This window comes from Echeneis naucrates, chromosome 12 (assembly GCF_900963305.1).
Source record: "Echeneis naucrates chromosome 12, fEcheNa1.1, whole genome shotgun sequence".
Classification (NCBI taxonomy): domain Eukaryota; kingdom Metazoa; phylum Chordata; class Actinopteri; order Carangiformes; family Echeneidae; genus Echeneis; species Echeneis naucrates.
In genome coordinates, this window is record NC_042522.1 from 9,564,256 (window position 1) to 9,585,927 (window position 21,672).

The following is a 21,672-nucleotide window of genomic DNA, read 5'->3' on the forward strand; positions in this document are numbered from 1 at the left end:
ATTTGACAGTAAATTTAATTTAAAGCCACTTCTTGTCTGTTTCAGGGTCTACTTGCAGAGGGAGGCTGAGGCATATTGAGGTTCAGTGCTGTGAGAGAAATGTAGGCAAACTAGTTAGTGATTTTAATAAGTGCTGATTGTGGAGTAGTGCTGCTCCAACAGAAGAGGGTCAGTAATGCTTTAAAGGAGCTACTTCATAACACTTCAACCTCTCTCTCTTTTCTTCTGACATACTGCTCTGTCTCTGATGTGCTGATGTATGAGTCTGGGCTGTTGCTTCTCTATACATCTCTCCTGTGAAAATAAAGTTTAGGAATAAAAACTATAGTATTTGAATATAAATAGATATTTCATTATAAATGTGAAATGTTTTGTTGCTGTATTTTTCAGGCTTTGATTTGATACCTTTTGAATTAATTTCCTTAGTTTAATTTGGATCATTTAGTCTCTTGCCAAGAAGGTTATAGTTTACCTAAACAGGAAGAACCCATTAAATTTTCGTGAGATCCCGTTAAAGGGGAAAACCTAGTTTCCAATCACAATCTTGAAGTAAAACCACTTATGGAATCGAGAGCTATCCACAACAAAGCAATTCCAATGCCTTTCTGCAGCATAGTCTACCAATTGAGCCACACTCCATTTTGTGGAGCATTTTTACACTTGAAACATTTCAGTCGAATTTTCAGCATATGCAATTTTAACTGCTAAACACATTTTCTCAGTTTGTATTTTCATAAACTTCAAAGCATTGAGCACCCTGGGCCAGTCACAGCTAAAAATTGTGATTTTGTTCAATCCATACATAATGTTTGAAATGAAAACTTGCAGCAGCAGATCAATAACTAAATGACAAACTAATGTTAAAGTTCCATTTGAAACTGAACACTGCAGTTCAAAAAGCAGGGCATGATAAAATAGCTCTGACCACAAGCAGACACACACACAAAGAAACAACTGTCAGTGGCTGAGTTTGGTCACATGAGGAAACTGGTTACAGATCCCTTTTATTTATTTTTTTACATTTTCATGTGGACTGTGGCCTTGGTTACCTTTCGAGGAGCCTTTCTTTTTGTTTCACAGTGTCCTTAAAACTGTGTACCCTTGCCACTCCAAGTGCAGTTTGAAATATAACTGTTTCAAATAAGACTACCCACACTATAGAAGAGATAGTTTTTAAAAATAGATGCTGCTGTCTGTATGATGGCCTCACAGAACTATAAGACAAAAAAATTGAACTGTTTAAGCTGATGTTCAAACCGACATTTCTAAGACTTTGAATTCAGATTAATCTTGTTTATAGGCCATTTACAGTGAATAATGTTATCACTGTTGATTTTCCAGTTTTCTTTATTAAATTAACATGCCAATAATGAATATGCCTGCTTATAAAATTATGTAAATACAAAAAAAAATGCACAATTTAGGGGAACAATAACTAAATTTGTCACAGCACTGATGTTTTTTAAACTCTGATGTTGTGATATATTGTAGCCTGAAATCTTGGTCCAACTACCTTGGCTTCCAGTCGCAGGCGATCAATTGTGTTCTCTGCTTCAGCATGCTTAGTCAGCAGCCTGCTGTAGTCCTCCTGCAGCAAGTGGAGAGGAGGGACAGTATAAGAAAATAATGGGATGGGAAGAGAATAATAAAAAGCATATAAGGTGGGAAAAGAACAAAAGGAAAGAGAACCAAGTTGGGTAAAAAAAAAGGAGTGCAGGCAAGGGCAAAGACAGGGAGGATGAAGCCTGTTTAGTGACTTTTAGTAATTTATACACCTGGAAAGGTAGAGTAGATTTAGTGCCAATATATAATTTTAAACAACATTGTTCTGTAATCTGGAGAATGTCATCCTCTGAAGTAAGGCCGATCCATCCCGGTAGGTCATTTAAACATAATGGCAGTATTACATTGCTGACTGAGAGAGTAATTTGCGTTGTCTGTATGAATATTAGACCAAAGTCCAAGTTTTGTAATTGCCTCAGTGCAGTAAATTGATCATCAGGAAAGAATGCAGCACAGAAAAGTCTGTACACCATACAATACTTCATCACAAAATAAATTCACAGGAATCTGGCACACAGCCATTTGTGGTTGATGGCATTTCTCTGTAAGCAGGCACCTAATCTTGGTACAACAGAGTGTAAATCTCTTGAGTTGACAATTTTACACAAACCTAATTTAACTTTAACTGTGTTTTATCTCCCATGTTCAAACTGTTGTTCCCTGCACATACTGTGATGTCTAGTTGTTTCACTTCAGGAGGGAGGATGTAAATTGGGACGGATGGTTTACTTCTGCCTCTGCGAACTGCTAAGGGTGATGAGGAAATGGATGCAAGCTCAACTTTATTTTAGACATGAGGGCTAATTTAGAAACTTTGTGAAGTGAAAGACTGAACTTATTTCAGATTTTCACAATAAATTGGAAGATGTGTTTTTGAGGTCAATAAATGTGATTCTACTCTATCACTTAAAGACATGTCTAATTAGAATCTGCCTGCTCAAAAACGTAGTTCTTGGCCTGTATCCTCATCTTGAGAGGGAGGCCTGCACTGGGGCACACACTATACACTTCCTGTACACTTTGCATTTAAGCTGTTTTTTATACATGAAAACATGAAGGGACCCCTTTCACTCCTCAATCTCTACCAGTACCTGTAACTGCTCGAGCAGTGTGGTGGCCTGCTGGCGGCATCTGAACTCCTGAGGCACAGTGGAGGTGGGGACACCAACTAATTGTCTGATTGAGTCTGATGAGGTAGGAGAACTATCAGTGGTGTTGAGCAGGACTTCTTTCACAATATCAGCTGGAGACTTAAATACTATGGGAGGCTCAGGGTACAAGGATTCCCTCTTGGAAGAGTTTCTGCTCTTTGGGGGCTTGTAACCACCTTTTGGGAAACGGACCCTGGGCTCCACCTGAGAGAAGTCTGGTGTGCTGTAACTCAAAGGCACGTTTCTGGAAATACAATAAAATTAAGGTTCAGGATTTTAATTGGAAATAACAATAGTGATGTATGAAAACTGAATAAGGATGTCTCTCACCTAGATCCATTCACTTCTACAGCCTCATTCCTGGCTCTGGGCATCTTCTGTTTGTTTGGAATTGATCCTCTGGATTTTATTGAGTCTGTCCTGATGGTGCTGAGGGAACAATTCTTTGACTGTATAGCTTCAGGAGAGGGCTGACTCTTTTTCCCTTGTGAATAATGGGGCTGTTCATGTAACTTTACTGGTCCCTTTAAAGGCCCGTTACAGACTTCACTAGAACAATTTGCCATTTTTTTAGCAAGGACAACTGCTGTCTGAGGCACCTTCACCTCCTGCTGCTCAGATTTTTGAGGGCAAGGACAGGGGATGAGGCTTAGGTGGCTGCTGTGTGATTCTGGTAGACTTTCTATGAAGCCCATCTCTGGAAAGGTTTCAGCTTCAATCCCTGGAGAAGCAGCAAACTCCTCGGAAGTGAAGTGGAGAAGATGAGGGAAGGGGGCAGTGGTGAGAGCTGAGGCACACTGGGTTACTGTGCAGTTATGGTGGAAGAGTTGAGCAGATTCAACCACTGGTGTGTGGGCACCGCAAGATTGTGCTCCATTTGAGCTCTCAGCCAAGCCTTTCATACATCCAAACTCTGTCTTACTATTTCTGTTTCTATTCCTCTTCTCCTCTAGCTTTCTGTCTTCCCCCTCTGTTATCCCCAGGTATTTATCTGTCTCAGAGAGCTGCTCTATTTTTAGCTCTTCTTTTCGCTCCCTCACCTCCTCACTTTGTGTCTGTGCTTTAAGGTAGCTCATTGTGCCATCGCCTGCCAAAGACAAAGGAAATAAGAAATGGGAAGAAAATTGTTTTATGCCGTGAATGGTCTCTTAGAGGCATACTAGTTTGCATTTTTATTAGACATTTTACAAAACATTCTGTATAATTGTAGATTTTGTGAGTTCAAGCTGCTCTGGGCAAAATAATCTCTGCACTTATTTCCATATGGCATCAAATCTCTTAAAATTATATTAGTCTCATAATCAGTCACATTGATGTTATTATTGCAGGATAGTAAAAGATGTCACGTTCAACTTTAATAAACATGACAGGCATTTTTATGTTTTCAGTTGTTTCAGATATCTTATGGGATAATTAATTTAGTAGATATTGAGTTTATTGGCAGATGAAACAAATAGCGCTGGAAAAATATACTCAAATTCAAAATGATCAGCTGTGATGCAAAGCATAAGACAGGCCAAAACAGATCAAATTAGTTGTATAGCACTACATGCACAGCAAAACAAAAACTACAGAAAAACAAAGAAAATATGGATAATCAAAGACTCACAAGGTGCCAGTATTTGTAAATCCTCTCCTACTGCTTCAGTGAAAGACAGATGTTCACTCAGGTTGTAATTCCACTCTTCAGGGGCTGTGTCCCTTGCACACCCATAGAGGTCTACAGCCTCTGGGTTCACAGGCCTAGCATAGCAGGCCGGGTTCAATTCTGCATCTGTGTCCTTATAAGTTTCCCCAAATTCCAACAGTCCAATGATGCCATTGTCATCCATCTGGCTGACAAAATCATCCTCTTTCCCTGCCAACTCTCCATCTTCATCCTCCCACTCCCCCGATATTACTGAACTGGTGGGTGAAGTGTGGGCAGGAGCAGGGGTCCAGAACAGTACCCCTGCTGTGGTATTTCTTCTTTTCTCCATTCACCTTCAGGCCAACTGCCCTGTCTTACTTTGGTCTCAGCTCTGATCTCAGCCAGGAACAGGAACCTTCCACATCTTTTCTTGTTGCTCTGGCTCTGCTGTGAAGTCCTCTTTTAGAGACATGATCACAGATGTTTACAAACTCCAGGTCATGTCAGTAAGATACTGACAGTACAGAGGTCAAACTAAGGGCAATTCATCCATCTCTCTTCAGAAGTTCTCGCTCTCTTTTTTTTCTGAAACAAATAATGGTGACAGTTTTTACTATCAGTAAAGAACTAAAATATTAAATATCAGACAGAGGTTAACATGTAAAATAAGCTCAACAGGACCAATAACTTCATAAAAAGAAAATAGTCTTGATGTGTACTGAAATACACACCAAAGGACAATGCTGTGATATTTTTTTAAGTTATTAAAACATTATCACAGCATTGTCCTGACTCTGGACACAAAGTAAAACATTTTAAAACAGTCCCAACTCATATCTTATCTCTTTCATATAGAACATCAATGATGTGATACTAGAACCTGAAACAATATTGTCATTTAATCAGTCAACAGTTAATCAGTCAAAATGTCACCTTTTTGGATTTTGAACAACTAGTCAAACAAAGTAAGCCATTTAAAGATCATTTTGGATGATGTTTTAAATATTGAATAAAAACAGTCACCGAGTTGACTGATTACAGAATATGGCATTGCAACCATACAACAAATCATTGAAATTTGCTGCAGGAAATGGAAATTTCTGCTCATGATTCCTAATTCCTCTGAGTCCAATTCACAATTTTTCACATTGCTTCTTTTTAAAAGTCAAAGATTAAGATTGTGTTCTCATTCTAAAAACAAGCCACATTTTAGTGAAGTGATTTAAGAGCTGAAGAAGTCATCAGTCTGTCCTTTTCCATCTCACACAGCTGCTCTCCTCTGTAAACAGACATCTATCAGTTTGTAACCATGTCCCACAGCACCTCTCAAAAATCATGTGACTATCCTTTTCTACCAGGATGAACTTCAACAAGGCATGCATTTATACCCTGCACTGTTGAATACACTTTAACAGCAGAGGAAAAACTAACAAATGAAACAGAATACATACTGAACACTAGTGTAGCTGTCAAACTCCCATAATGAAAAGTACTTATGTGTCTGGGCTTCATCAATATGCCAGATTAGTTAAAGAAGATTAATAGCCTGCTGCCTCTTACTGTGTCTCTTACCCAAGGCACAAACCTAACACACATACAAGACAGCAGGCAGACCCACTCAAGTTCATCCTTGAGACACTTGTCGTGATTATGTTAGAAAACAAATGTAAGGCTCAGTGATGTGTAACTAACAGATTCAGGTCTTGCCCCTCTACAAAATCCACAGCAAGTCTTCATACCAGCCAACATAGCAAACACACCATGCATTTAAAGCAGACCACAAGGAATGAGAGAGCATAGTTACATGGAAAAATAAGTAAAGGGGGAAGTTGAAGAAAGAAAACAATAACTTAAGAAAAAGGGGGTGAAATGTCAGCATAATTCTGCATTTCTTTTATCTGCTCAAACACACAAGTAACTCATCAGTAAATCACTCACAGGAGATAGAAATCGTGAACTGATCAATTTAACTTATGGCCAGTGGTGAAAAGCACCATGATACATTTATTGAAATACCTGAGCATTTTTCACAGTTTTAATTAGTGTGTTTTACATACATTTTACTGAGATGGTGGAAACCTTTTACTTTCAAGTCAGTTAAGGTTTAAACTTTGACTGACTTCAATTCAAAACCTGTCTAGATTTTTTTTTTTTTTTTTTTTTAAATTGTTGGCATTTGAACTTCTCTTTGCTGAAAGCAAACAACACACCTGTTGCTCTGCTCAGGCTCCCTTCTTAGGGGAACTAAGGGTTTTATGTGAGCTGCCAGATGGGTTAGAGTGGGAGGGGGGTCGGGGTTAAGCTGCTCTAAAACCCTCAGAGGGAGCTTCACCAATTGTAGATGATGATGATGATGATGAATACACATTCAGAAGTAGTGCAGTGCAGGTAACTCCAGCACTTCACAGACACACAGCTAGGTGGACAGGTAGAGATGTAGGAACATGACAAGAGGGTGACAGCAGCAAAGAAGACAAGTGACCAAATGGGGTGGGGGGGGGGGGGATTGGGGGGAAGGAAGTAGAAACAAACCATGAATTTTCTCAAGGTAACCCCAGCTGAAGCTGCCCCATTGGCTGGCAGAGACAGTGCAAGCTGTTTAGGGTGGCCTAGTGACTACGACACCTAATCTCCTTAGATGACGTATATGGTGCTGAAGACACTATGAAGAGGCAATTGAGGAATTTAACTTTGAGTCCAGGGAATTGTGATGGGAATTTTTATTGTTAACTACAACATTCATTCATTCATCTTCTATCACTTATCTGTTTCCGGGTGACAGGCTCCAGGCCCGGGAAAACAAGACTGTGACCTTCTTGTTTTGGGGAAACAGCACTAACACCCAATGCTGCCATGCTGCCATTAACTATAACTTTATATATACCAAATAATTAATTGATCCATCAAAAAAATATGTGTTTATAACACAATTCAAAAATTTAGACACACTTTCCTATGCATTTGAATGGGAGAGTGTGTCCAAATTTTTGTCTCTCTCTGTTTTCTTACTGGTGCTATTTTGGGAAGTGGGCAGATCTTTAGGTTTCGCCAAAGTACATTTAACTAGGATATTCCTCGTACTTATTTCTGATGAACTGAAGGTAATGGGCATATGCCCATCTCGCAAACTGTCCAACGTTGCATCTGCTGCTGTAACACTTGTACCGTGTTACAGCAAAAAGCAATGCATTGCAGTAATTGATACATTTTGTAACGCATTACTCCCAACACTGCTGCACATCAGTCAGAGGTCACACTGTGCAGAGAGCTGGAGTGGGGCTTTTTGTTCTGCTATGTATAGTTTACAAAAATAAAAAATAAAATAATAATAATAAAAAAAAAAATCTGGTCCCCTGCACAGGCCGAGTAAAAACATGGTCTCTTGCCTTGAGTGCCATGTCTGTTACAGTGCAGCCCACAATCTCACTCTGATCCAGTTTTAGGACTAACACGGATTAGAGAAGCTGCACAAACAAACACCGGTGGATTCAACTGAAGGGGGAAACAATGAGACTTTCCCCAACATCCTTCAACTGTTCACCAAGTCCAACCAGTCAGGCCGGTGGGCTGAGGATCACAGAGCAAGCCTCCCCTCAGGACACGGCACATAAAGCATCCACCTGAAAGCCAAATGACACGGATGGGAGACAGAAACTCACCTCATCTGATGTTTATTTCGTCGACAGAGCCGACAGGATTTCTTTCAGAGGACTGCAGAGATTTCACCGGCAGACTTCGCATCAGCGGGGGTCGGTTGCCTTGAAAACGGCAAAACTAAAACGAGAGAAGACCCACCCCTGTGTCACCATGGCACAAACACCACAACAAAAACCACAACAAAAACCACAGGCACGGCACACGTCCGGGCCTTCGCACCGGGCAAACAGCTGTATTTAGCCAGCCAGTTGTGCCTGGTCGAGGCAAGGTCGGTAAAAACAGTTGGTAACTAGCAACAGGCTAACGTTACTGCAGCCAGGGCATGTTCGGAAGTCCCCTCATCCGTCTGCATCACTTCACCACGACTTTAAACAAACACAAACAAACCGCGGGGAGACGACTGGCAGCTACGCTGTGTTTCAACCTTACATTTGAGGTTGTTGAAGTTTTTCCTCCCAAAAAAAGTCACGGTTGGCGATATTTAAGACGCTAATTAGCAGGCTTGAGGAGGGTGGCACTGATTTAGCTGGCAGAGTAGTGACCACAAGCATTAACCGTGACTTGTTTAGCCCTGGGTTCAGTCTTTCAGACGTCCACCCTGCTGACAAATGGTTACTAAATCACGCCTTTCAACCGACAGCCTCGATTACAGTAGTGCCAACCTATTAAAACATTCGCCTACGTATAATAATTTAGTTGTTGTGGTTTGTTTGGGCGAGTGTTACCTGGCAGTCACAGCTCAGGACAAAGGCTTCAGATGAGTTGTGATTGGTTGTGAGGCTGCCGACTGCACGCGCAACACACAGGGGGTGCAGTGACAGAAGAGCGACGCGAGGGGCCGCCATTCTACAGGATTTATATCTCCACCTACTGTCAGCGCTTTAACTCACATTGTTTTCATGATGTGTTGCTGCAGCAGTGTGCAGAGAATTATATATACAAGTCACTATTTTTAAAGTTAAAAATATTTATCTCGAATCCTTTTGATTCGGCTTCTATTCAGTAGTCTTGGGATAGATTCTTAAATCATTGAGTTATTCAAAGCACATTTCCAACATTCTTACATTATCTATACTTATATATAATTATCTGTGCAGGGTCAATCCCAATCCCTTTTATTACACCACACCTCTGTCCCACTCCCAGGTTTATGAAACCGCAAAGATGGCTTGTACAGAGGACCCAAGCTGAAGCCCATTGGACACCTCTGGGATGAATGGCATCAGTGAGTCCAGGTTTGGACATCACTAATGCTCCTGGGGATGAGGACATCTTGGGCAAAGGCTTTTACAGTAGATCGGTTTAATTACCATGGCTCTGGAGTCATACAGGTGGTACATTTGGGTGTCCACACGGTGCACAATTCAGTCCATTTGGTAGAAATAACAGTAGGTATGACACACGTGTTATAGATTACGTAGAATGTCACTCTCAGCCTTAAACTGGCATGACAAAAAAACTGACAGAATTTTTATCAGAAAGTTATACAAAGTGAGAAAAATCAGCTCATATGCACATTTCTAATGCCATTTTATGTATTCTTTTTTTTCTTGGTAGATTAACTCTCATAATATTATTCTATTGTATTACAAAAAACAAAAGTAATTCAAGGTATATTCAACTCACTGATCTAAAGACCTTATTACACTTATATAGTATAATAATATCTATAATAGTATAGTATAATAAAATCTTTGTAGTGTGAATATAGGTATACTTTATCATGGCTCATTGTAAAAATTTGCACCAAATGGCCTTAAGTACAATGGCCTTCACGTACTTAAGGCCATTCAGTGCTGCATTCATTGACACAACTGTAAAGATTGTTTCCTGATGTTTTTGTGAAGCATGGGTTAGCACTGTGTCAATGGGACCTGAGAGAACATCAGATAGACCTCACTTATGTCAGTACATTTTCTCCCACTTAAACTTAACACCCATAAAGGGAAAAAAAATCCATCTTGGTTAAGACTTGGTTAAGTGAAACAACAGTAGACTGTTATTTGTCGTTCACAGAAGCAGAGCATCATATGATCTATGGCAGTGAAAGGCACTATTATAAGCATTACATGCAGGGTTACCAGGCGGAAGCAGCCAGTTTGTTCATTTCTGTCATGAAAATAAAAAGATAACATTACACACTGACATAAAATGTTCATCTGTACTGTTTTTTTAAAGTTGGGAAATGAAACATAACAAACACATAACAGAAATCTGGCAGCCTATCACCATCCCTTGAATTCAAAAATCAGAAAGGTAGCATCCTGTGCAACCATGCACAGATTCGGAGGCTTACAATTAAGAACTGCCATAAATAAACATTGCCTAAAAATCTTTAAGATTTGTATCCCAATCACAGTTTGAGAGAATCCAGGTGGGATGTTTTCAATTTTCTTGTTTTATCCAACCAACAGTCCAAAACCGAATTAGACTGAATTAACTGTTTTCAAAGAAAATCATCACATTTGAAAGGCTGGGAGCTGTGGATGTTTGACCTTTCTTCTTGAAAAATGACTTAAATCAACAAAGTTTTATTTGTATAACTTGAAATCATAAATGTCAAAGTTACAACAAATGTTGTGGAAAGATATTTTTCAGTCTCTTTTCTTTCAGTGGAAATGTAAAGAAGGCATCATCATTCAGCATCCTTAAAAGGGGAATAAGTGAGGCACATCAATAGACAAGACTGGATTAATGAACTACCCATAATCCACCCCACATGCTGCCCATTGCATGCTAGAATAAACTTCTTCCCATGTGACCTTAAATAAGTGGTGCAGTTAATGGACCCAGACACAGTTCAATACAGTATAACCCACTAGCAATATGAAAGCAGCGTTTCAAATGAGCAATCAAAAAATTAATAAGGTTGATGATGTCTGTTATATTCTGGGAGGTATTTTTTTTTTTTACTGCTTTAAAACCATTGCTCTGGGAATGGAAACATTGCTCAGCAGAAGCATAGCGTACAAGTTAATTGAAATAATTCGATAAACAACGTTTATGAATGAATAGAAATATAACAATGTTCAAGGCTATGCAAGATGTTTGTGTGAAGGGTTTGCTTTAATTTTCTTTATTATTTCTCTAAAAAATCCGTAGCCACTTGAACATTGCATCATTCATTAATTCATTCATCTTCAACCACTTATCCATTTCTGGGTCCTGGGGGTGATGGAGCCAATCCCAGCTCCCTCTGTGTGAGGGGGGGTCACCCTGGACAGGTCGCCAGTCCATCACAGGGCCAACACACAGAGGCAGACAGAGACCAACAACCACTCACACTCACACTCAGACCTATGGATAATTAACCTAAACGTGGGAGGAAACTGACACAGGCAGAGGGAGAACATGCAAACTCCACACAGAAAGGCCCCAGGTAAGGAGCCGAACCCACAACCTTCTTATTGTGGGGCAACAGCACTAACAGCACTAACTCTGCTGCTGTGCTGCAACATTGTACCAATAATAAGCAAATGCAATTCTATAACTATGGACATCAGTCTGCTTAAGATAGGTGATAAATCCTGGTTCAAAGGGATTCCCAGGAGTTGGCACTCTGCCTAGGCAAGCCAACAACAGCAAACTGGTATGCAGCTTAGTTCACTTTCCCCTAATCACTGAGGTGAAAGCATGGCATTTTCTAAAATGGTAAAATTTTGCTCCATTGGAGCTGAGGGGCCTAGTCCAAAGAACTAAAAAAGACTCCCCTTGGCCGCAAAGTTGGTAAACTAACATGCAAAGTAAGGCGTTCAAAATAAAACCAGAGAGCTCACTGGTTCTGTGCAGGTATCTTTATTGAAAAATTAAACACACTTTTTGTATAAACAGCATGTCATTCTACAACACTCCTCATTAAAATATGCAGGAAGCAGGCAAAAAGATGGACCCACTGACTAACAGGAACGCCGAAGCGACTGCATAAGAAGCAGCTGAAGAGCATTTCAGGGAAGAAAAATGAACAGCAACCAAATGACTTGTGCAGCTAATAAAGCAGGAGGCACAGTCAGTGAAATAAATAAACATGAATCAATAGTCAACCAGTGGTGTTGGCTGGCCTGTTTCTGACCTCTCTGGGAGAGCTGTAGTTCACAGGTGTGGGGCAAACCTTGGCACCTCGTTGCAGCACAAGTCAGCTGTCGTGTCTCCTGTTCAAGCCAAGGCCAGCACCTCTCTATCTTGGTGTCTGATTAATGGGACTGTCACTGGCTTGCATCACTTCCCTCCATCATACCCCTTCTCCCGGATGGCTCTTTAATATCAGGTCAAAGAGCGGGCCGAGCCACCATGTACAAGATTGTGGAGTTGAGTCATGCAAAGTTTCTGTGACAAGGACCAATGATTCTGCAGTTCACATATGTTTTGTAAATGTCGAAATCAAAAAATGCAGGGTTAATCAAATAACGGCTCGGTCATTTCCTGAAGGGCTTCACACTATTTAAGTTCAAAGTTGACTTTCTGTTTGCATTTATCTACATTTCACCTGAGTAGGGATCAACCAGTAGGGTGGTGGTCAGTGTCTTGCTTAAGGGATCTTTGGCATTGATGGACACATTAACTGTTCAGTCAGACTGAGTCAGTCACCTGAAAAGGTTCAACTCAGTAGTGACATAGATGAAATGGTAAAAAGAGGAAGACATTTCCTAAACTTATTCACCATCACTGACTTTTTGTAACAGCTCTTTTCAAACCCTTGTAATCTGCTCTTTTTCCAAAAAAAAAAAAAAAAAAAGGCTTAGAATTTAACCTTAATAACTTTTTGGTCCCCTCCAAATGTATCTCCAGCGCTGTGCTGTGAAAACCCATTGGAAATATGAGATGAACCAGGAGACGTGAGATAATTTCTAATTCTCCTAATGCTCAAAACATTTTTAGCCAAAGCTCTCCTTTTGCTGCTGTTTAGACAACATTATTTTCTTTTATCAAAGAATTACCGTAATTTCCGGATTACAAGATGCTACTTTTTTCACACGCTTTGACCCCTGCTTAAACAACTATGCGGCTAATTTATGGATTTTTACGGGTAACGAGCTTCATTCAGCACACATTCACACATTCAGCGTCACGTCAGGCCAATGAAATTACCCAACAGGTCACAGTGGACCAGTGAAATTGTTCAAATTAATTTAAACGCACCCACACTAAGTGCTTCAGGTCAGTCATTTGTTTTGGACTTCATGCACACACCCTTATCATGGAAAACACAAAGCAATGCATATGATGCAGCTTTCAAGTTAAAGTTGATCAATCCGGCAAAAAACAAAATCTTTCAGTGTAACATAATTCCTGCCATGTGCCATTTCCTCCCATATTTCCAACACCTGCAGCTTATAAAGAAGTGCGGCCTACATATGTACAAAGCTGCTTTTCTCTTTAAATTTAGCGGGTGTGGCTTATATTCAGGTGTGCTCTATAGTCCAGAAATTACGGTATATTATAATTATCCCATAAATAGGCCAAAAGTCAACAGCAAATACTCTGTCCCACCAAGTGCTGTGTATTTACACAGCCTGACATCCAGACAAGGTATGCGTTTATAGGCCACAATTATACAGTTAAAATTAAATAACCCATTAATGACGTGACAATGGGATGTTTAGTTAGTTTCGGAGAGAGGTTGAAGTTTTGGTCAGGATAGAAACGATTCAGTTTAGAGGAGCATTATTGCCATTACAATAATAAACGTGGTTAAGGCTGTAGAACAATTGTGGTCACGGTTAAAAGAAACAATCTGCGGTCTCGTACAGATGTGAAATTACCACCTGTCTCCCAAATCCAACGTGTTTGATTCACTCTCCTCCCCCCCGACTCTATAGGTGAACAAAGGTCACTTGACCTCCTCCCTTGCTGCTGTTCTGACTACTGCCCACCTGCCGGTTTTATCACATGAACAGAAACATGTTTTCGGGGTGTTTTTCTGAAAGGATTGTTAACAAAAAGCTCCATCTTTGGGCCATCACAGGCTGCTTGCTTAAATACTAATGGGGCTGTTTTTTTGGGGGGGGAGAACAGTCTGTTGTAAACATTTACTACAGCATTAATGTGTGTTGTGTTAATCTGCAGCTGAATATAGTCTTCAACAAATGCACAATTTATCCCTGTTAGCTACAATTACCTAAAACTCCCAGGTGTGAGGGTTGACTGAGACTGAGTCTTTACACAGCTGTCCACCATGTTGAAGATTGATGTCTTTGATATCAATTCAGTGGGTCTGAGTCTAAGAGACAGAGAGATTTTACTGTTGGGTTTGGTCTTTCTGTGGGATTTGTTGACAATAAACATTGAATAACATCGGCTCTAACATTTAAATAAATAAGGGTTTTGGCAAAAAGCAAGTTTACATTCCTCGAAGTTGGGTATTAAGCGTTCTTTTTGAACAGGCACTAAAACAAGGATATTGAATCAGCCACTGTATTGAACCTCCAGGAATGAATTTCCCTGGTTACGGCCATGCATTTTGAGTTGGCCGAAAAATGCTCATCCTTCAGTATTTTTGAGGGACTTAAAAAAGCAAATCTACTTCATATTACAATTGGAGCACGCTTTTATTGGACAGATGTACCCTTTTTATTATTGTGCATCACATAGCTGGCCATGGAAGTGTGTGTGACAATGGTTGCTCTCCTCCTTTTCTCATTCATGTCTCCTCTCCTCCCTCTAAAAGGGTGTCGTGTGATGCACAGCTCAGAACTCAAAGGTCTTCATTCAAGTGGCTGTGATCCTTTAAAGTTTAGCTTGTTTAATGGAGAGTAATTCTGTTGACGGATCTGTTGCTCCTGATCTCATCTAAAGTCCCTCTATCGCTCTCCATCCTCCTCTCTTTCATTCTGTCTTCCACACACACACACACACATTGATGCATCCTGAATTTTAAGAGCATTAGTGACTGCAGTGGGTATATTCATTTCCAGATACTGTCTGTATCATCTAGAATCAGAAATGTGGGAGACAGAAACTACTTGCATATCCCTGGCCCTAACCCTAACCCATAAAAAATGAAATTTCCCATGTTTCCCTCTGATTCATCGGCCTGTTGACTTGTTAATCCACATCACCCACAAAAGTGTTGTATAAATCCTGCATCCAGTTATCAGAGTTACTGTTAAAGCCTTGCCTGTTTTATTTTGATTTACGGGTCCAGGTCATTCATTTCTCTTATCCTGATTCACTTTTTCAATTGTCACTGCTTTTATGTTGACTGTTTTATAACTGCCCATTCTGAGAGGAAGAAGGAAATTTATGCATTCATAAAACTCAACAACCAGCTGAAAATATTTCTTGCTACGTTGTTCACTGTCACTGGACAGACCCAAACCTTGCCTGTCTAATTCAACTTCAACTTTTTGTTTACCAACTAATGACAATATCATAGATATTTGCTGGGGATGCTCTAAAAATATCATCTTAGATCACATCACTTCTTCTTTTTCTTCTAGTTTACTTCAGCTCAGAGTTTTGGTTTTTACAGTGCAACTGTACAGTTCAAGGTTTGTTTAGAAATAGCCAGACGCACTAACAATGTGAGTAGTAGTGTGCCTCTGTGTTTGCGTTCACTTCAGCGTCTGACTGATGGGAACAACTCACCAGAAACTCTGGTTGTTTCTGATATTTCCTTCTAGTCTCCTTCCCTTTGCCTTTTGTCTTTATATGTGTATGAATTAGATTCATAGAACCCTGAGATACATACAAGGTTTTTGCTAAAATGTTGACCAATTAGCTGTCTCGTTATTCCCTGTGTAAACCCATAGCACACAACAGGCATTTCCAGAGAAGAAATCTTGTGACTAAAGAGCCAAATAGTTTTTTTCACATGCAAGTGGAGACCAAACTTGTGCTGAAAAGGTTCACCAGTTTAAGAGGAAACCAAAGGATGAACGAACAACGCAATCAGATAAAAGAATTGTGTACATGGATCTTCTGGTGACCAAAATATACGGCAGCCCTCCATTTTCAACCTTGTAAAATCGAGAAATGAGCCAGTTTTATTCTTTTTCACCATATCATAGATCATTTCAAAAATCTTGGGCATAACTGGTACAAAACCTAATAAATACGCATATGACCTTTAAAAAAACATATCAGTGCATCCCCAGCATTATTTTTCATTTCCTAAAGGGTGACATTTTGAAGGTACACACCAGTGAAAAATTCTATAAACCAATGCATGAATTTGATATTCTCTGTCTCTCAGCTGTCAAATCCAGCAGTGTTTGGTGAGTTTTTTCCCCAGTGTTGCCATGCCTCCCATTTACAGTTCTCTTTATTTGTTGTCTCCTTGTGTCAAACATAGTTTTTCTCTTTGCATTCATTAACTTGCAGATGGACACACACCACTCACATCAAACACATACATAATACACATCCATGCTCAGATTAATTACTCCAATTACTTCGTATTTATGCCTGAAGCCAAATGTTGGTCTCTGGAGTGACACATGCAGGATGTCTCCTGTTCATCCTCTCTGTGCTTGCAGTCTTCCTGAGAGGAAGCAGATCATCTCCACAACAACAATCTCTGCTCATTTGTTACTTCAGTCACTCTTATTGCACGTCTCCCTCCACCTGATTGCTTATCTCCTAATTGCTTTTCTATAAATGGATGACACGTGTGTGTGCGTGCAGACATGTTTCATGTTTGAGGGTGGATGGCTCTCTCTAAAATCTTTTCAGTTGTCCTCTAAATGTCTCATTACTTGCCTCATGGGTGTAATTGCTGTACCGAGCAGAGCTTCAGCAAGCCCCCCGGGGTGAATATAATTAAAACTATAAAATTACAAAATAAAATCATCAATTGCTATGCAGCAGGGAGAGCAGTAGGAGAAAAGGAGTCTGAAGGAACAAAAGATTTATCTCTGTGAGTACCAACACATAAACTGTCCAAGTGTGAAAACAGATCATTGATCCATATCTTTGATCTTCGATTTTCAAAGTTGCTCTCCAGAGTGAATGAATCTGAACATTACAATGCAACTTGTTTTGAGGAAACTCTAAGTCTTACTCCTCCATTTTTATGGAATCAAACTTAATTTTTGGGCAAGTCAGTCAGCATATGCACATTGTACATTGTGCTGCATTCAGATTAGTTTTGCACCAACAAAGGGGGAAGAGGAAATACGTATTTCCTTGACGTTTCTCTTATTGACCTCAGCCTATTTACTCTTGACTCTCTTAACTTTGAACCAGAGCTGTATTAAAGGATGTATTTGTAGATTTTGCTGCTATTACCTAGCATCTTCTGAACTTTGTCCCTTCACTCACAAAGGTCTGTCACCAATGTTTAATCCTGTTAGCATGCTAACTATGCACCATACCAGCCAATGTAATTACTTTCTGATAACAACTCACTGTACTGCAGCGTTCAATCTGCTGCAGTGCTGCTAAGAGTGTATGCCACTTACAAACAGCCCCTTTAAATTCTGGTTAATGAAAAGTGAAAAACAAAATTAGCTGCTCTGCTTTGCATTTAAAGCAAGTGAATGGTAACCATGATTGATGATCATTAATCGTGGTGAAATATGTGAAAATAATCGTGAAAATATGCCTTGAAGACGATGGTCAGTTGTTGACAGTTTAAAATATTGCTTTTGTCTGCAAAATTGTGATGAAGATACTTGTTTGCCAGAGGAAACAGTAAAAAGAAGTAATATTTTTTAATTGAGCTGCTTTGTGTCACAAATGACACATGACACATGACACATGAATGAGAAGGGCAATGGGAACCTATGCAGGTTTCCAGCATTCACATCTTTTTCATGTCTGACCAGATCCATGTATCCATTTCCTTTTTCTGAGAAGGTGGCAATGTGCAGACCAGCTATTTGTAAATTCCCATATTAACAGGAAGGCCTGCATTGTCATCATCTCTGAAATATATTACTATATGTTGATGATGCAACAGAGGTTACGAGTCTCATAATTCATATAGGAGTATCTTTATGTATACAGTATATATGCATCTGTATCTACATTTGTTAATTTTTACATCTCAGCTCATGATGAACCAGAATCAGTCTTAGATGTGCAGCTGTCTCTCAGATAAAAGCAGAAAATATAAAGTCAACTGACGATGGGATGTGGGAGGGCTACAAGAGATTCCAGTGTTTTTCAAATGGTTGCAATTCCACGAGCTTTAACACTGAAAGAACAAAGAAAATGAATGGTTTCACTATTTTCTGTTGTAGTGCATAAAGTCTCACAGTGGGGAGGTAACACTTTTTCGGAGAATCCTGATAACGTTCCACAGTGAAAATAATATAAATATAAATTTGAGAATCATGGGTCCAGATTTAATGGGAAAAGAGGCGGGCTGAGAGATGGTGGTTTGTTTAAAAAGAGTTGTGCCATTTAAATAAACAGACGCTCGAATGCCTCCCTCTCATCTTCTCCTTGAGCTGCTCTTGTCTTGGCCTTCACTGCTTTTGTGATTGTCCACTCTCCTCCTCCACTCAGCTATAGTGCCACATTGAACTCGGTCACCAGGAAGTCCACGTAGTCCCTCTCTTTGGTCTTGAAGGCCTCAGCGATGATGCGTGCAGCATCCCTGTGCTCACGGCCCCTCAGGGAAACCCCGTTGACCTCGAGGATGACTTGACCCACCTTCAGCTGGCCACAGTTGTGAGCTGAACCACCCCTCTGAAGGAGAGAAGAAGACAGAGAGGAACAAGATGTATTGTAGGCACCCTCAGTGCAAATATGTCTCTGTATGGGTGACAGAAAATGTGAGCCATGCTTTTATATCCAGCAGGCTTGAATACCGTAATACTTCCTTATCTGGTTTACCTCAAAAAGGTTATTACTCTGCTAACATGGAACAGAAAGAGGAGACGTGCACCTGCTTGCAATTTCTGTATAGATTTCAAAACTGAATGAAAGACACCTCACATGCTTCCAGTTCACAAACCAGCATGCCTCCAGGTCACCTGGCTCAATACTGGGAACTGTTCTGAAGTACAGGACCAAAAGCTTTTGGTGATGCAGTTGTCTGCTTTACTCTGAGCTATTTGAACAGCCTCCCTGAAGACATGAGAGCAGCTGTATTTTAAATATAAAAATATACCTCTTCAGAGAGGCTTATTCTGGTTTTACTCATTATTCACTTCTTTTTATGCACTAATTTCTTTGTGTCTATATTGTATTTTATTGTGTTTCTACTTATTACCCTTGTTATTATTGCGTTTATTGAGTCTATTTTATCGTCTCTTATTGTTGCTTTCTGTTTTTTATAGCTGCTCTAATCAGTCATTGTGTTGAGCTTTTTGTACTCTGTTGGCTTGATGAACAGTGCTATGCAAATAAAGTTTGATTAATTGATGATATGTTAAAGTACACAAATGGGTGCAATTTAATGAAAGGAAACATCCAACAAGTGTTTGTCCTGAAAGTGGAAAACATCTAAATTAAAGAGATGCTCATTTTGAACAGCACATCTTGAAACTCTACTATTCTAAGTGAAATCTGTGATATCTTTGTGAATGCAGCTGGTTGGCTAGCGCAGCAGAACAGGAAGACTGAAAATGCGCAGCTGTTGTTAATGCTAATCATGTCTTGCAAATGTGTACCGACTCACGAACAGGTGGTGTTCATTAAGCTGAATTTAGAAACTTGCGAAATCGGATTTGGACCACTCGCCCACATGAGGCAGGTAAGAACAGGTAAGAAGATGAGTGTCTGAGTGAATCTGCTGTGATTACCATCAAACCAAATCCAAAACCAAAAAACAGCATCACCAATAATAGAAATAATACACACAGATTAAAACACACAAGTCACATTCTTTCTCAAACTCTACAACACCAAAACAGTTTGAGCGCTTATTTCTGACATTGCTTGGCAGCTGGCTGAATATTTCCACGCAGGAAGACAGAATGGAATTGCTCTGGAAATGTCATCAAAAAATAAATAAATAAAAAATTGTTAAGTCTTTTGAAACAACCTGCAGGGCTGTTACAAAGTTTGGTTATGGTTTCGCTCAGAGGAAAAAAGACAAGAAGCGTCTGTCTGTGAACGAAAGCAACCATCAGCGCAAAAGATTCAAAGGTAGAACCAATCATTACATCCAAAGCCTGTGACTAACTGCAGTTCAGGACTGGGCCATTCTGCCAACAAAATACATTATTGTTCTCCCTGTCAAGAGCCAAAGAGCTTTTCCAGCAGTTTGAGATCCTTGCTTTTGTTCTCGTATACACAGGTAACTGAAGTCTTCGCTGCTGCCAAGCTAAAAATGGAAACATTGCTCAATAAATGGGGCAGATACTTCATTAGCATACAGGGGCACCCTGTTATACAAACCCACATTCACAGCTACACAAGCACATAAATGTAATGCATAAATCCGTGCAGTCTGGCCCCTCAGAGCATACGATGAAGACTCAGCAGTAAATGTATGCCGCCTCATGCTTTTAGAAAGATATGTGATCAACAAAGTGAAATTCTCTCTCCTGACGCTGTTACATCCTCACACATTTCATCCCTGATCAGATAATGTTGCGTGCTCACACTTGGGTTGAAATTCGCAAACACGAGGACTCTGGTCGCCTCATTTATCCAAGCTTCTTTGGCAGCGACATTAGAGGAATGAAGTAGCACATCCCAGCCTCAGAGTTTCGTCATCTTCATCCTCAGTCACAGTCTGAACAGCTGCACTGAAGGAGTTAGTGTTTGTGTGAAGTAAGAGTTTAAGAGCACTCTGCTCTGTTCAACTCCTTCCACAAATTAGGCCCGCAGCACTACTGTTTCCGTGAAACAAACCTGAGTCATATTTTTACACCTTATCTGCTCACATCCCCACAGGAGTGCTGTAGGCGAAGTAATGACTGCTGTCTTTTCTGGTCTGAAGTGATATTCTCACCTTTTTTTTTTTTTTTTTTAAATCACTATCTTCATCAAATTCACTTCCATTACATATTAAGTTTGATTGTCTCTGAAGTGAATGTTTTACAGAGTGAAGTAATGTGCTTTTTTATATTGGCAAGAGAAAAAATAATCTCTCCAAGCCTTTTAGAAGAGTTTGTGCAGTCTTGTACAGAGGCATAACAAACCTCGGGGATTTGGTCATTTCAGTTTAGGTAAGGATCGTGCTCTCAAAATAAAACTGAGCTGGCCAAAGCAGAGCTCAAAGGAATTCATCAGGTGGACACCACTCCAACTCCTGATCCTGTTAGGTATCTGGTATCTGCTGGTATCTTCCAACAAGTGAGCAATCGCACTGGTCAGGTTGTCATGGAGACGATCTGTCAGCAGGTACAGTAACCACTAAATAAACTTACACTTCTACTGACACAACATATCGATAGAAAAAAAACTACATCAGACACAAAATCATGTTTCCTGACTGATCCTTTGGCAAAGTTACATTGGTTAAAGTCACCAGCATCTTCAGCAGACTGCATCATTACATACTGAGCAACAGTTACCCCGAGTGAGACTGAAGAGAGCAGTCTGCCATCAAGGAGGGAGGATGCCAAAAGACTGTCGCTTTCAGAGGGGTGATGAGGACTGATAACAGCTGGCTGGTTAACAGTGGCCAATTCATCTCTACTTCATCCCCCGCAGACATGAATGAGGTGGCCTGAGGAGAAAGCCCTTTTTTTCCACAGAGATAGGGAATGCACAAGCTAGTGCTTTGCTGCACCACTGTGATCTCTGCCATTGCAGGCGTGGGACAGTATTGTT

The 21,672-nt window shown here is 40.1% G+C and overlaps 2 protein-coding genes across 5 annotated transcripts in view; both read right to left on the reverse strand.

The window, feature by feature from the left end:
• Nucleotides 1-8,538, reverse strand: part of akna (AT-hook transcription factor) — a 28,329-nt gene extending 19,791 nt beyond the window's left edge. For 3 of the 4 annotated variants that reach the window (XM_029515464.1, XM_029515463.1, XM_029515462.1), the window contains exons 1-5: nucleotides 8,004-8,517; nucleotides 4,324-4,929; nucleotides 3,045-3,801; nucleotides 2,655-2,958; nucleotides 1,514-1,588 (exon numbers count right to left, since the gene is read on the reverse strand). In XM_029515464.1, coding sequence (XP_029371324.1) covers nucleotides 1,514-1,588; nucleotides 2,655-2,958; nucleotides 3,045-3,801; nucleotides 4,324-4,693 — 1,506 coding nt within the window. In that variant the 5' untranslated portion in view covers nucleotides 4,694-4,929; nucleotides 8,004-8,517. Of the gene's footprint in view, nucleotides 1-1,513; nucleotides 1,589-2,654; nucleotides 2,959-3,044; nucleotides 3,802-4,323; nucleotides 4,930-8,003 lie in introns of all 4 variants that reach the window. The other variant, XM_029515461.1, reaches the window with a different exon arrangement.
• Nucleotides 8,539-18,026: 9,488 nt separating this feature from the next.
• The window catches only part of whrna (whirlin a), a 133,713-nt gene continuing 130,067 nt past the window's right edge, over nucleotides 18,027-21,672 (reverse strand). The window contains exon 12 of the mRNA XM_029516036.1: nucleotides 18,027-18,633. Within this exon, the coding sequence (XP_029371896.1) occupies nucleotides 18,451-18,633 (183 nt within the window). The 3' untranslated portion in view covers nucleotides 18,027-18,450. The remainder of the gene's footprint in view (nucleotides 18,634-21,672) is intronic.